Genomic DNA, 16,049 nt, shown 5'->3' with positions numbered 1-16,049 from the left:
ATCAGTAGAGTCCGAGCTCCGAGCTCTGCTTGGCTCTCCGCTCTGCTCTTCAACTTTTAATTTCACAATTAACTTAATCATCAGTCACACAACTCCGTCTTTGTTCTTTTCTACAAATTTTTATAACAAAATTAATAAAATAATTTTTAAAAAACAGTTACCATTTAAAATTAGTGTGCAAAATTTTATTTGAAATTGACTTTTTAAAAAACTGGTTTGTGTTTAAAAAGAAAAATTTAGCAGATTTAAATTTAAATTAAATTAAATTATACTTTTTTTTTTAATTAGACAATACGAAAAAGGGGGTAATAAAGACGAGATAAAGATGGCGAGATATAGTTGGAGAAACAATGAAAATAATTATTATTAATTGAAGTGAGGGCAATCTGAGTGACCCAAGTGCTGTGTCCACTTAAACGAATTAATTAGTTTATGTCACGTTATTTTTTTTAAATAATCATCATCATACAAATATACTTACTTATATATATCCATATATGTATATATATAGATAATAAAATTTTTATTTACTCATAATTTAAATTTTAAAATTCATTTTCTGGATGGTAATAAAGTACACATTTTACAAAGCATACAAGTACATATATGTGGTAATTTTAAAATATATATAGATATATATGTGTAAAGCATGATTATATATGTTATTACAGTGACTAGTTTGTGGTTAAATTATTTACCGAGGTGTGTGTGTACATGATAAAAAGTTTACTAAAATAGTCGTAATTAAATGTATGACCTTCGTGCCTAACAGTATGATTAATTAATTAATTAATTAATTAATTAATAATATGAGTATATATATAAATATTTATATAAATTTAATAGACAAATGGATTTTTAAATAATAATGCAAAGTACTGAAACAATTAACAATGAAGGTAAATGTTTTTATATTTTTATTTTAGTTTAAATTAAATTATTTTTTTTTTAATTTCTAAAAAATTTTACGGAAGTCTTATCGGTTACTTAGTGGTGCTAATAGACTTTCTGTGTAAAGTATTTTTATTTTATTTTGCTTATCCAATGGCTCTGGGGAGTAAAATGAACAAAAAAATTTTTTTAGTCGTAACAGCTGAAGCAGACATTCGAAAGAGATAAGGCTTATCATTAATGCTTTGAAAAACGACATTCCCTTGGTTTATTTAGTTAATTTATATCTAACTCCATTTGACAAAAATACTGAGTCGAATTATTGTTTTTTATGAGAGTGAATGTAATGACAAGTGGGAATTTTTTGAATTTTTAAATAAATAAATAAAATGTAAGTAAAAATTAAAAAATGCGTATGTAGATAATTTGAAAATGAGTACGCGCACTTTTTTAAATTTCATTGTTTTATTTATTTATTTATTAAAAACTTATTAATTGTTTCATATCCGCTACACTCACATTCATAATTTTTTTTTTTTTATTATTTAAATTTTTAAAAAAATTTTTATCCCCACTTTTTAAAAATATTCATCAACTTTCAACTGTCAAAAATACTCGAATTTTATTAATTAATTAATGAAAAAATTAGAGCATTAATTTAAAGAACGTCAACGTAATCGCAATTTCACCGAGATATAAATTTCAAAAAAAAATTACTTACGTTTATTATCAATTAGGAGTCAAACGAAATTTATTAATTAAATTTTAGCCTACAAGATTTGAAAATTTTATAGAAGGTCATTTTCCAAATTTCTTTTGACTCCAATTGATAACAACTGAGTAATTTTTTTTCTAATCCGTACCTCAGCAAAATTTCAACTAAATTGTTCATCTTTTAATTAATGCTTCAATTTTTTTTTAAATTAATCAATTAATTAAATTTTATTATAGATATAACAATCGAATATTTTTGAAAAGTGCGGAATATTTTTGTAAATAAATTTATTTTTAAATTATAAATTTTTAATATAAACGAGCAGCTAACAGTCACTAAGTGACTGCCCGAAAATTACTACAAAATTTATTGAAAATTATTCAACTTTAATTATTTATTAAAATCTTTACCAATTTAGTTTCATATATTTCGTATATTTGAATTATCATTAAAATCTTGTCATTAATTCCCAAACTTGTTTATTTCGAACTGTATAATCACGGGGTTCAAAAAAAAAAATCTACACACAGTCAAATTTTAGTATTTAATTGTTTAAAAAACTTAGTTATTTTTATTAATTATAAATTTTGAATACAAATGGTATAAATAAGTCAAAGAAAGTTTAATAATATGAGTATATATAAATAGAATAGTGACTTAAGAGGAGAGACTAAAATAAATGAAAACGTTAATGGGTTTTCCAGATGCATTTACTGAGTTTGTTTATTGGTATCTATGGAGGAGTTGCATTCACAAGTGCACGAACTGAAGAAGATCAGGCATCATCACCTGCAGCAAACACTGAGATAAGACTCGGTATTCCACCGCCTGAGAGATGTTTTTATCAAGATGCCTCTGAGTGCCCTAAGATTGAAAATGCTGATGATTGTCCTTGTAAAAGAATACCGATATTGTCGGCTAGTAATAATGAGGAATATGCTGTCTTTTGTTGCAATTTAAATGCTAAAACTTTTGAAACTGGACTTGCTTGTGCTAGTAAATATTTAAATATTTATAAAGCAATTAATTAATTATGATATTATGTAAAATAAATAATGATAATTATCTTTGTAGATTTCCCGGCTAATGTATCATATATTCATATAAGAAACGCAACTTTAGAGGCTTTTAATGTAAGTGAGGTCAAATGGAGAAGACTCAAATCACTGGCGATCACTGACGGTAAAATAAATCGTATCAAAGGTCAATTTCTTATGATGACACCGACCCACTGTTTAAATCTTTCAAATAATGCTCTTACGGAGATTGAAAATAATTCTTTTACAAGATTAGCTCAATTAACGAGTTTAGATTTATCTTATAATAATATGACGCATCTGCCTGCATTAAATATTATGAATGGTCGAGAATTTTGGCTTGACATTTCCGGTAATTAAATTTAATTAAATTATTTTAATTGAAGTTATTGTTGAATTATTATTTTTTAATTTATAATTCTTTGTTTTATTTTATTTATTTTTTTTTTCTAAGGAACTAATACACTTTGGTGTCATGATGTCTCGCAATATATCAACAAGACAGGAGATAAACAGATAATATTTAATCGTGAAAATGAGACTGTTTGCTCTGCTAGTAAAACTTGGATATGGTTCAATGCTACTGAGCAAGTTCCACTTGAACAAGTCAGATCATTGAGTTTGGTAAATTTTATTTTTAATTTAACTTTTTAACGTTGGGTAAAAAAAATTTAAATTGTGATATTGAGTGTTTGGGTATTAATAATTAAATTATTTGGGTCATTAGCTCCAAACGGAGTGTCCAAAAGGAGAAACTTGGCAGTGCCAATGTAGTTTTAATCGACTCAATATTGTACAAGGAGAAAAACCAGTGATGGCTGTTACGGTTGATTGTAGTGGCAATCAATTGACTAAATTACCTGAACGTCTTCCGCCGAGCACAATTGCTCTTAATGTGTCTTTTAATAATGTAAGTTATTAATTAATAAATTAGTTAATTTTTAAAAACATTTTCATGATATTAGCATTGAAACTTGAAGTTTCAGTGTCTTTACAGTCAGTCGAAAGAAGCGAATTTCAGTCCAATGTCGCGAATTAATTTTAGCAAACGCGTAAATTGCTAATGCCGTTAGTCAGCGGGCAGAAACAAACTTGTTTTGACCCTTGAGAAGAAATATTGGTATATTACACTCCTTGAGAGTAAAGTAAGACATGCCGACGCGTGTGTCATTGTAATTTTTCACCAGATCTGCACCTGAAAGTTTAAATTTTTGCTCGCAGGGAAGAATGGCATATGCGCTAATTTTTATCATTAGTTTTCTTATAAATGACAAGAACGACTTTCTTCCCGCTAAACAGGGCAGGAATTTAAACTTTAGGTGCAGATATGGTAAAAATGATGTCTCTGTCCGCTGACTGAAGGTTTTCGTAATTTTAACTCTGATACTTGTCATCTATTCAATAGTAATTTCAGACCATTAATTTTCGTTACGTAAATGACAGTTCTGTGATTAAGTTTTATAAAAATTAATGTCAATAATAAATAGTATTTATAGTTTCTGCTTAATTATAAACTGTAAATGACAATTTAATAGTTGATGACACCATTGGTCTTAAATTATCTTGTTTCTGACTAGCTGATGATTAAAACTTTAAGTTCCAATGCATGTAATCATAAAAAATCTAGGGCGTGTTCAGAAATACACTCTGGAGATGAAAAATTGCCTATCCAGGTGTGAGTTAAATCGCACCTCTGGTTTCACCAGAGGATATTTCTGAACGCAGGAGTTGAATATTTCTCTTCCAGAGTGTGTTTCTGAACACGCCCCTAGTGTGTAACTCAGGATGAAACAGGATTTCGGACTGCGGGTGTCGGCAAACTTCACCCTGGTCTGAAATTATTTTGTTTCATCTCTTGTCACACGATATATTATTTTTTATAAATATTATAGATAACAACACTTGATGAGATCAGTACAAATCCATGGTATCAAGATCTTCAAAACTTTTGGGCTGATTATAATAATATAACGTCCATTAATAAAATAGAAGGATCAAAATTTTCGGATAATTTTGAAATGTTAAGTCTACGTTATAATAAAATTAAATCAGTGAGTATACAAAAATAAATTGATAACTAAGTTTTCAAAGTTACTTCAATATCAACAATATATTTATTTAATTTATTTAAAGGTACCGACATATATTTTAGTCCCTAATGTTTATAACAGAAATCATCTGAGCCACCGATACGTTAAACTCGGTGGTAATAAACTACTTTGCAATTGTAATACAGCAAAATATTTAAAAGCTTGGCTACAAACGAATATACTTGATCCTGATGAAGTTCTGTGTGAAAATGTTAAGGAAAAAGTCGTTGATTTAGAACCGTCCAAGATGTGTGTTCATCCTGGTGACTGGACAGACTATATATATTATTTAATAGCATTTGAGACATTGATGTTGATAAGTCTCATTGCTAAAGTATCTTATGACTATTGGATTTTTAAAACAGCAGGATATTTACCTTGGCCGGCAAATAAAATGCCAAAATTACCTTGCGATTGGCTGTGCGAGGCATAGATTAATTATATACATATAGATTTATTTATACATAAAATTAATTATATAATATTTTTTAAATAATTTACTAACAATTGTTACATTAATAGTATATTGTGTGACGAGGGATGAAACAAAATAATTTCAGACCAGGGTGAAGTTTGCCGACACCCGCAGTCTGGAATCCTGTTTCATTTCGAGTTACACACTAGATTTTTTATGATTACCTGTATTGAAACAAAGTTTCAGTCAGCAGCCAGTCAGAAACAAGTTAATTAAAGACCAATGGTGTCATCAACTATTAAATTGTCATTTGCAATTTATAATTAAGCAGAAACTATAAATACTATTTATTATTGACACTAATTTTTATAAAACTTAATCACAGAACTGTCATTTATGTAACGAAAATTAATGGTCTGAAATTACTATTAAACAAATGACAAGAATCAGAGTTTAAATAGCATGAGTAAAAAAACTGTTAGTAGAGTTGAGGCTGAGTAAAGTTATGAGTGAGTAGAGTTGTAGCTACTTCCCTTGTGTAGAGATGTTGTGATTAGAATTGTAACACTGCCTTAATATCTTCTGTGGTGTGTATGCGATTTTTCACCAGATCTGTGCCCAAAAGTTTAAATTTTTGCAACTGATTCTGAAAAGAATGGCGCATGCGCTTATACACGTGGGTTCGAATCTCCTACTTTACTTCCTGGGTGTGTAATATACTAATATTTCTTCCCAAGGGTCAAAACAAGTTTGTTTCTGCCCGCTGACTGAAGGCATTCGCAATTGATGCGTTTCCTGAAGACACTGAAACTTTAAGTTTCGATGCTGGTGTCATGAAAAAGAATTTTATAATTATTAACCATTTTGATAATCAAATAAGTGATATTTTTAAAATAAATATATGTATAACTTTTAGCAGGATATTTTTATACACTATGATATTAATCGTTAATTACTGATTGTATAATTTTTGTTATTAACTATTTTTACATAAAAAACAAATCAATTAATTGATCAGACTGATACTCTTGTTAAATTTTTTTTTAATCAACATGATGAATATTAATATTTAATTTTTATTTTATAAATAACTATTTTAAGTTTTTTACTACTATAAAATTATCATGTTTGATTTATTTGTTATTATTTAATACTAGTAATTAAATTTGTTGTAATAATTATTATTAAAAAATATATTTTTAAGCTTGAGTAAAAACAAAATACTCTAGTCGTGCGATATTAATATTTTACTATTTGAATTTATTTTTAGATTTGATATAAATTACAAGTAATATTCATTTTTATAAGAAAACGAATTATATTTCTGTAATGGTATTGATGATAAATAAAAAAATTTCTCATGTATATATTTAAACTTCCGTATACTATATATACTTATTTTATGTTTATTCAAATTATTAGATCATTTTATTTGCGTTTGTCATTCTAATAAATTTATTTAATGTCTTATCTTTGTTTGCAAATCTTTCTTCATACTAATCAGTATACTTATGAATCTATTTATTTAACTCTTTTTTTCCTGCTTGTTATATTCTATTAAAAGATTTTATATTTTAATTACGATAGATATGTAAAGTTTATTATAACCCTGATTAAAAAAAATGATTAAAAAGTATTTAAAATGATTTGTTTTTTAATCATTTTAAATACTTTTTAATCCTTCAAATCATTTCTAATCCTGTCTCTTATGGACATTTAACGTGTGAAATCATTTTTAATCATTTTTTTAAATCAGGGAAGACACTTATTATTTTTTAATTTATTATAATAATATGAAATCAACCTGGAACTGACGAGGATCTGGTTTAAAAAAATGATTCAAGTCAATTAGAAATGATTCGAAATTTAACTTAAATACTATATAGATATACATTCATTCTTGAGTAACAACAATTTTCCACCATAGCTGCAGCGAAAGTTTAAATTCCTGCGTTGAGTAGAAGGAAGAAAGTCGATCTTTTATGAGAAAAACGGGTGAATGTCTATGATGCAGATTCCCGATGACAGATAATTAAATCATCCAGATCCCGAAGACACAGAAGTTTTTTCAAGGATTTAAATCTCGTGAATTTTACGTCGACCCGGGGGATCAATTTCTATTTTCCAGCAAATTTATTGTCCTGCTTAAAAAAAAACGATAGATTTTTATAGCTGTATGTATCAGGCCTATAATTAACTTTAGCACTTTCTAATAGAACTTATTTTCATAAAACCTTTATGAGAATTCATGAGAATATATTGGATTCTATACGATTTTTGAAACAGGGAGCTCTATAGATTAATAATTGTAGATTTTACTGTGGAGTAAACGGCCCAAATCTCCATTTTGACCCATTTTTAGACCTCGTTTTTTTTTCTAAGGTACATATATTTATAATTAGGCCTCTGGCAATCCTATGCCCGGTCAATTTAGTCGAATTCAAATTCAAATTCAAATTTTTTTTTTTAAATCAAATAAAATTCACTTTTCACCAGATTAAATTCAAGGGTCGGTGACGAGACGAATCTCCGGACCGAAAGACCTCACACTTCACTTTGTGTCTAAAAAATTCTTTCTACTCCACTAAGATTCGAACCCACGTCTGGTTAATGACCAAATCTAAAAGATTTATGATATTGAAGTTAGCCGACGTCTAAAAGTTTTTGGATTTATTTTAAAACGATAAATTACAAAGAAAAAAATATTTGAAAAAATTGCACCTATAGTTTTTTAAATTTTCTGCACGTGCATATTTTTATATTTTATATTTTTGTCATTGATTTGTTAAAAAAAAAAAAAAAACTCCGAAAATTGTTAACTGTCAGTTAATTTCATGATGGTACTGAAGTTAGCAGACGTCTAATAATTTTTGGATTTTTTTTTAGACGATAAAACATAAAAAAAAAATATTTCAAAAAATTGCACCTGTAGTTTTTAAAATTTTCTACATGTGTATATTTTTATTTTATTTTTTTGCAATTGATTTGTTGAAATACGAAAATTCAAAAATTTCTAAATGTCTGCTAACTTCAGGATCATAGTTAGCAGACGTCTAATAATTTTTGAATTTTTTTTTAGACGATAATCTGTAAAAAAAAAATATTTGAAAAAATTGCACCTGTAGTTTTTTAAATTTTCTGCACGTGCATATTTTTAGATTTTTTTTTTTTTTTTGTAATTGACTTGAAAAAAAAAAATCCAAAAATTACTAACTGTCTGCTAACTTCAGGATCATAATTTCATGATTATAAGAGATTTAAGTCTTATGCACGGCCAGAATTTGAATTAACCGCTCAATTTCCAAGCAATGACATCTGTCAGCGATTCGTTACAACATCAGAGTTCTCAATAATTATGACAAAAAAAAGAAAAAAAAAACATTGGCTGTTCGAGTCTGCTCCCTTCGACCCTCTTGTAAAATCATAATCATACAGACAAGAATTCTGTATACTAAAATATATATATACTTAAATATACGTTGCCGTTTACAAAACGTCGAAAGCTTGCCCTGATTGCTTGTTTGTGATGATCAACTTGTGTGTGTATAATATAAAAAAAAAATGGGTGAGATTGTCTCATAATTTTCATCCAACAATATCATTAACGTCTTCATTATTAATTTTATTATTGTGTTATCGCAATCATGATCATAATTATCAGTAGCATCTGTAAAATTAGCAAATACTGACATAGACACTTAGACATCGTATACAAAATATAACAACTGAGATAACTTTCTCAGCTGGTATAATGTTACAAGAATATTTTACAAGTTATCAAGAGACTGTCGAAAATTCGTACCCGATGACGGCGAATATTCGTCACAAACATTAAATAATTATTATTTGTCGAGCTTTAATTGCTTTAGTGACAATCAACTTGGAGTTCATTATTTTTCATATAGGTAACAAAAAAAAAAAATAATAATAATAATAATAAACTTGGAGCAAATGATCTAAGTTTAGTTTTTCAACCACAGGTTCCGTTGAATAAAAATTTAATTAATTTTTCCAAGTATATATATAATATATATGCTAAATAAATTTTTTCATATTTTTTAATGATGAATTTTAAAAAATCTGTTGAAAAACTAAACCTACATCATGAGTTTAATTTGATGTTGATATGCATGTATATGTATATATATATGAATTTATTATAAGATGGTGTCCTCGATTAGAGGTTTTCACAGAAATAGCAATGAATGAGACGAGCAAAGAATATATTCTGCAGTGGTCAGGCCATGCCGCGAGCATCACGGAGAGATTTAGTGGTTTATTAGCTAAACAAGCACTTGTGGATGTTACTTTAATTTGTCAAGAACAAAAATTACGTGTACATAAATTAGTACTGGCTTCATGTAGTTTTTATTTTGAGGTATGTATAAATTTATGTGATTTACTTTTACTTTTTAGGTTGATTTCTTTGGAAATCGGACTTGCCATGGATCTCATGATGGAGTTATTAAAAATTTTGTCACCATGTATTTTATTTTACCTGATAGTCAAAAAATACCATGTACTCAAAAGTTTATTTGTATATATATGACTTGTAGGCAAAAGATCTGTCATTTATTTACATTTAAATAAGGAAAATTGTGTTCTGACCATTTTTAAAACCGGAAATGATATGATTCTGAAGTTGGCCGACGTCTAATAATTTTCCGATTTTTTTATAAACGATAAATTATAAAAAAAATTTCACCTACACATTTTCTACATGCACATATTTTTAGTTTTTCTTTATATTTAAATGGTCAGAACACGATTATTCATAAGATACTGACATTTAAATACAAATATGTAGAGATCATTTTTTGCTAAAAAAAAAAGAGATCTTTTGTAGAGCTTTCAATTTTTGACAAAAATTTGTATTGACTTCCTGGTACAATAATTAGCTGATGAGTTATAAAATTTCTCTCCTTTTATAATAAATTTATCATCAGTTAAATAATTGATGAAATATTATTTAATTATATAATAGATAATATATATTGATAATTTGTTTATTTAGGAAATGCTGGAGCAAGATTTAGGTCAAGAGCCAATAATATTGTTGAAAGACTTGGACTTTGATATTCTTAAAGCGATGGTTGAATTTATGTATTGTGGGGAAACTACAATAGCTCATTGCCATTTAAAACCATTGTTAGAAGCTGCACATGTTTTTAAAGTAAGTAATAATTAATAAATTATGTTTATTACGATATTTCCATAGTCAATTGGGTAATAGTATCAGTTTGTTTTGTTGTATAATTTGGGGAAAACTCGCCGAAATAAGACTTTCTTAAAGAATAAAATTTTTCAATATCGCTTAGTTTTTGAGAAAAATGGATTTCGAGAAAAATGCGATTTTTTCAAAAAAGTGAAATATTTCATAGATTTTAATATATTTAATTTTTTGTATTTTTCTCCGGAAAGTGCATTTGAAGACAAAAATTTTGAAAAAAAAACGTCTGAATTAGTCCATTTTGGAAGAAGTTATAGCTATGTGAAAAAAAGTCTTATTTCGTCGAGTTCTACAAGAATTCGCGATCATTTGGTGGCGCCACGGAAACCGTAGACTTGTCTATAATTTAATTAACTAAATTGATGTTTCAAATCGTAATACAAATTGGAGCAGTACTTAATTAAAATGGTAAATTTATAAATTTTATACAAACCTTGAATTTAGTAATTCAGAGAAAACTTGGACCCAAAAAAAAATCGGAAGTGAATTCGGAGTAATTACAGGTTTTATTTAAATCTGCATTCACATACCGTAGTTTAAAAATTGAAATAAACTTTTCTTTACAGTGAATTTTACTCTAAGGAGATTAAATAAATACACAGTTACCCACTTCGGATTCAATCCGCGAATTCTTCACAGAATAATATGATATACTAGGAGACTTTGGTATAGTCTGTAATAAACCGTGTCTCAGGAGCAATCGAATAATTAACACGCTAAGATCTAATAAAAGCTACGTAAATAATGGACCGTACAATAGAATAGCTAACCAAGTCAACGAGTTAAATTCAGACATCGATTTTTTTGCTGGATCTCTTCCGGCTTTTCACTCAAATATTAAAAATCTTCAAAATAATTAATCAAGTTTTTTCTTTCCTCAGTCAAAAACGTCAAAGTTTAATTATAATTGAATATGTTTCTACTTTCAAATCATAGTTTTCCTTATATTTGTGACTATATCGTAACCAGTTGTATACAGCCGATTGGCGTACGATATTAATAAATAAAGAATTATTTTTTTTTGCTCAGAAAAATAGCGGTAATAGTAGAGACACTAGAACGAAGTTTCTATGCTGGTGTCATGAAAAAGTAATAAAATATAAGACGTGTTCAGATAAATACTCTGGAGGTTGATAAATATGTAACTAGATGGTCAGTAAATGGAAAGTCACGTCGTATAATTAAAACTAAAGAAAAGAAAGAATACCTGATTCTGCATTTACCTTCTCCGTAAAGTTTATGAACGCAGTATGGTACTCAAATACTTCATCTAATTAAACCAAATCATACTTGTGACCGTAGAAGTCGCATCTTTCTCCCAGAGTGAATTTCTGAACATGTCCATAGTGTCAGTAGTTGTTACCTTGACAATAATTAAATCTGACTAATCATAAATAATATTTAAAGAATTAATATTTATTTTTGCAGGTAAAAGATCTCGAGTCAATTGTCAAATGTATGATGTCAACAAAAAATTATATCGATGATACCGATAAATCATCAAAATCAGACAAAGATTTAAGTGACACTGTTAGTCCAATTCGTAATTGCGTTCAAGTTAAATTGAGCGGCAGAGAATCTACTGAAAAGTCATCAACTGAATCATCCGACAATAAGATTTCAAAATCTGATCAACCAGCGGAACTAGAGCACACACCGCCAGAATTAAAACAAACATCAGTAGAATTAGGACATCCAACCCTAGATAATGAACATGAAGCTGCAATATTTTACGATATGATTGAAAGTACAAACGAATTAGCCACCCGATCAAATGAAAATCAGTCAAAAAATCATTTCCAACGTAACGTTAGTAATTTAAAAAATTTTAGCCTACTAAATAATAAAACGAATGGTGACAATCAGCCACAATTAGCGAATAATAATACAATTTTAAATGATTTATCAACTAATACCGATAAAGAACATGAAAAAACTTGTTCGCATAAAAACAAAAATTTAGAAAGTAATTTAGATTTATCAGACCTTCCTAGTAGAGTCGGCGAGTGTTCAAAAGTTTATACGTACAAAAAACGAAAATTAACGGATTGTAGAAAAACTGCGTTACTGAATACATCTGATTTATTGACTAGATCACAGCCAACTGATTGTATAGATTTGTCAGATGATTTATCCTGTGATACAACACCGATTACCCTACCGTCCTTAGCTTTAGATATGAACGCAACAGACAAAGTTTGGAGTTTAAATACCGATAACATTCATTATATAATAGGTAATACAGTAAATCAAACTAATGCATTGATAAGAGATCGACAGAGAATTATTTACGAAGAAATAGACGGGGAGAAATCGATTATTCCCAATCACAAAAGCATACGTCAGATTAAAGAATTATTTTCCGTCGACAATGACAACATTTCTATGGGACGAACCCCAATATTGAGACGAAGTGTTCGTCTTAATCAACTAGAAACTGATGATTCTGTTAATAATAATCATAGTAATAATAACAACAATAATAATAATGAGGAAACTCAAAAGATTAAGGACAAACATAACGTATTTAAGAGCTTGAGTAAATCATTAACTAAAAGTAAACGCAAAAAAGAATCATCAACTAATGGTAGCGTACCCGATGAAAATACTGTGTCGAAAAAAAGTGTAAATAATAATTCCCGGTCTCGAAATAATAAACTTACGTCTAAGAGTGCTGGTAGTTCTCGTCGTTTGTCAAAAATAAAAGACGAAAAGTCACGGAGTAAATTTAAGAAAACTGTAAAGATGACAAAGATCGAATCTTTGGATACTGATGGATGTTCTCCGGTTAAATTAAATACTATTGCGACAGTAGAACGTGCGTTGTGGGGTGACATGTCTGATGTTATGGAAAATCATGAGACTGCGACGATGATACCTGAGTATTCGATGAGCAAAGAGATACCTTTCGCTGTGGGTTTGCTGCCACTTCATGCGGCGTTGGAGAGGATGCAAGCAATGCCGGATTATCAGCCACGAAAAACGAGATCATCTTTTGCTACTCCTATGAAACATGAAGCTAATTGTCTTAAACGTAAAGCTGGTGCTGTTGGTGGAGCTGCTGCTATTAGTAATAATCCTACTACTACTACTACTACTACTACTACTGATTATGAAACTACTAGTAACAAAAAACAATCTAGCCTTGAACAAATTGTTGATAATACATCTAGTACTTTTTGCCATATAAAAATTCAAACGTCTTCCCAATGTAGTTCTCAAAGTTGCGACAATTCCACGACGGATCATTTGGTTACAATCGAATCGAATTTTCATAAACGATGACAGCATTGTAATATTCGTAAAATGAAATTATTTTTACTATATAAATATAAATATATATTTTATTTTTTTAATCATTAAAAAATGTTTGTAAAGATGTATTATAAAAAACAAAATATGAAACAGTGAGGGAAAAAAGATAAAAATTTATTAAAAAATTTTTTATTTGGTTACTTATATTTTTGTAACTATATTAAGATATTTAAAATATACATACTTTTTTTGTAAATTTAAATGTTTAAAATTTTTTAATTTGTTGAATATAAAATCACGGTTATGAAAATTTTCTATTTATTTTTTTACGTTTAAAACTGTAAATTTAATGACAGTTGGACAACATTTATTACAAATGCTGTATAATGAAAAAATATTTGTGATTTAAATTTCAAAGAAGGGAAGTTTGAAATAATATGTCTAGCTTTAATAATTAAATTTGATAAATTTTTAACTAGAGCAATCTTTGTAAAGTAAAATATATATATTATACATATAAATTATGCTCAAGTACTGCGACAATTGTTTTATCTAGATAAATTGTTATTCGTTAAAGATTTCAATATAAATAATAATAATAATAATAATAATAATAATAATAATAATAATAATAATAATAATAATAATAATAATAATAATAAAAACAATAATAATAATAATAATAATAATAATAATAATAATAATAATAATAATAATAATAATAATAATAATAATAATAATAATCGTAAGCTATTTTTTAGCTATGTAATGTTTTAAGATATACTAATTTTTACATAATTATTCTGATATAAAAGATATAAAAAAAAAAAGAAATTCAATTTCATTAATAATTATGTGATATTTATGGGGCATAATTTTGAATTGTTTAGAATTTTTTCATCTTTAACTCTGGAAAGTGATGTTGTTTTTTTGTGAATTTTTTCTCAATTAATTTATTCATAATTTTTTTTTTTCGAACTATTTATAATGTCTGAAAAACAAATCAATGTTGATGTTATTTTTTAATTACGGTAAAAATTTTTCGGATTAAATGCGGGGTGAATAATTTTTTATTTATTTCATCCTCTCGGAGTGAAGTTCACACAGGAGTTTATTTTAACATTAAAACTCCGAAATGGAGTAGATATTTAAAAAAAATTCTTTTTTTTATCAAAAAGTAGAATAAAATAAAAATGTAGTGGCTCTAAAAAATTGGCCACTGTTGTGTAAAAAAAAATATATAAAATATTTGTAAAAGAGTGGAATTTTGACACTTTAATATTTTTTTCAAATTTAAATTTTTAATCAACATTTTCTTTCGTAAAAATATTACTGTCTATCCTACAAATTTAAAATCTAGTCTCATCCTGAGGAGTTTAATCTTTTTATTGTTTCGGAATTTTAGTACTTGAAAATACTTAAAATATCATATTGTTCTCTTTAGCAATAATTTAAAAATACTTATAACAGAAAAACAATAATTATCACTAATACGGTAAAAATAACAAAGATCGAAAATTGTGGGTGTTTTTTTTTTTTTTTTTATAAATCTTATGTTTAAGTAATAAATTATTAATCATCGATGACTGTTCAAGGGATGATTGCTGAAGAAATTTATTATTTCATCGACTGAACGCCAGAAAGTTCAAAAACTAAAAAAATCCTTTTTCTTACAGAAAAGATTTTGAATTACATATATTTGATAAATATTTATTGTAAAATTACAAGTTAACAATAATAAAAGTTTAAAAAAACAAAAAAGTAGATTTCCATTACTAACATAAATTCAATTTTATTTATATGAATTTCCTTTTAATCTCAAAAATGATAAATGTATAATTTTCTGACAAAAAAAAAAATTTATCTAGTCCTTTTAAGAGGCATCTTAAAGTGGTTTTTTGACGTATCGATAAGGCACCAAAATATTGACAAATCAGAAATTTACGTCATAAAAAAAGTATCTGCATAAAAGACTTGATACAAGTGACGACAAAAAGTAAATTACAAATAATTATCAAGTGTCACTTAAACGACTTGTCACTTGAGATTACTTTTTCCAAATGATTCTGAAGTTATCAGATAATTAAAAATTTTTGGATTTCTTTTTCAACAAATCAATCAGAAAAAAAAAAAACAAAAATAAAAATATGCACTTGTAGAGAATTTAAAAAACTACAAGTGCAATTTTGTCAATTTTTTTTTTTTTTATAATTTACTGTCTAAAATAATATCCAAAAATTATTAGACGTCTGCTAACTTCAGTATCATTTTTTCAAATGACTGTGAATATAGCAGACATCAGACAAATTTAAAATTAGTAATAAATAGAGTAAATAATTAATAAAATAAAATTTTTAAAAATACACATTTAAAAAATTTTGAAATTAATAAGTGCATTTTTTATAAATATTATTTT

The 16,049-nt window shown here is 27.1% G+C and overlaps 2 protein-coding genes across 9 annotated transcripts; both read left to right on the top strand.

Annotated features, from left to right (window-relative positions):
- Positions 1-23: 23 nt before the first annotated feature.
- LOC130665473 (protein halfway-like) lies at positions 24-6,158 on the top strand. Of its 6 annotated transcripts, none has more exons than XM_057465891.1 (8): positions 24-214; positions 672-899; positions 2,311-2,602; positions 2,681-2,995; positions 3,098-3,267; positions 3,371-3,553; positions 4,536-4,694; positions 4,777-6,158. In XM_057465891.1, exons 2-8 carry the CDS (start codon positions 894-896, stop codon positions 5,164-5,166), a joined length of 1,515 nt encoding a protein of 504 aa, XP_057321874.1. In that variant the 5' UTR covers positions 24-214; positions 672-893; the 3' UTR covers positions 5,167-6,158. The 6 variants fall into 6 exon arrangements, with proteins under 6 accessions (XP_057321874.1, XP_057321873.1, XP_057321872.1 ...); XM_057465890.1 differs by having other exon boundaries at positions 289-899; XM_057465889.1 differs by having other exon boundaries at positions 24-566.
- Positions 6,159-8,541: 2,383 nt separating this feature from the next.
- On the top strand, positions 8,542-13,990 carry LOC130665181 (dual specificity protein kinase splB-like). 3 transcript variants are annotated; one of them, XM_057465478.1, is made up of 4 exons: positions 8,542-9,053; positions 9,342-9,526; positions 10,163-10,321; positions 11,807-13,990. In XM_057465478.1, the coding sequence occupies exons 2-4, from the start codon at positions 9,350-9,352 to the stop codon at positions 13,661-13,663; spliced, it is 2,193 nt and encodes a 730-aa protein (XP_057321461.1). In that variant the 5' UTR covers positions 8,542-9,053; positions 9,342-9,349; the 3' UTR covers positions 13,664-13,990. The 3 variants fall into 3 exon arrangements, with proteins under 3 accessions (XP_057321461.1, XP_057321460.1, XP_057321459.1); XM_057465477.1 differs by having other exon boundaries at positions 9,313-9,526; XM_057465476.1 differs by having other exon boundaries at positions 8,543-9,053; positions 9,330-9,526; positions 11,807-13,986.
- Positions 13,991-16,049: the final 2,059 nt, after the last annotated feature.

This window comes from Microplitis mediator, chromosome 3 (genome assembly GCF_029852145.1).
Source record: "Microplitis mediator isolate UGA2020A chromosome 3, iyMicMedi2.1, whole genome shotgun sequence".
NCBI classification, from domain to species: Eukaryota; Metazoa; Arthropoda; class Insecta; order Hymenoptera; family Braconidae; genus Microplitis; species Microplitis mediator.
Note: the sequence above shows the minus strand (reverse complement) of the source record. Positions and strands in the feature narration are given on the sequence as shown.

What these genes read in the sequence shown, in the direction of transcription:
- LOC130665473 (XM_057465891.1), top strand. An exon ending in AACTGGACTTGCTTGTGCTA is followed by an intron (nt 2,603 to 2,680) that starts GTAAATATTTAA and finishes TTATCTTTGTAG; the next exon opens with ATTTCCCGGCTAATGTATCA. An exon ending in ATTTTGGCTTGACATTTCCG is followed by an intron (nt 2,996 to 3,097) that starts GTAATTAAATTT and finishes TTTTTTTCTAAG; the next exon opens with GAACTAATACACTTTGGTGT.
- LOC130665181 (XM_057465478.1), top strand. Translation starts at nt 9,350, where the DNA reads ATGAATGAGACGAGCAAAGAATATATTCTGCAGTGGTCAGGCCATGCC. An exon ending in CATGTAGTTTTTATTTTGAG is followed by an intron (nt 9,527 to 10,162) that starts GTATGTATAAAT and finishes TTGTTTATTTAG; the next exon opens with GAAATGCTGGAGCAAGATTT. An exon ending in AAGCTGCACATGTTTTTAAA is followed by an intron (nt 10,322 to 11,806) that starts GTAAGTAATAAT and finishes TTATTTTTGCAG; the next exon opens with GTAAAAGATCTCGAGTCAAT.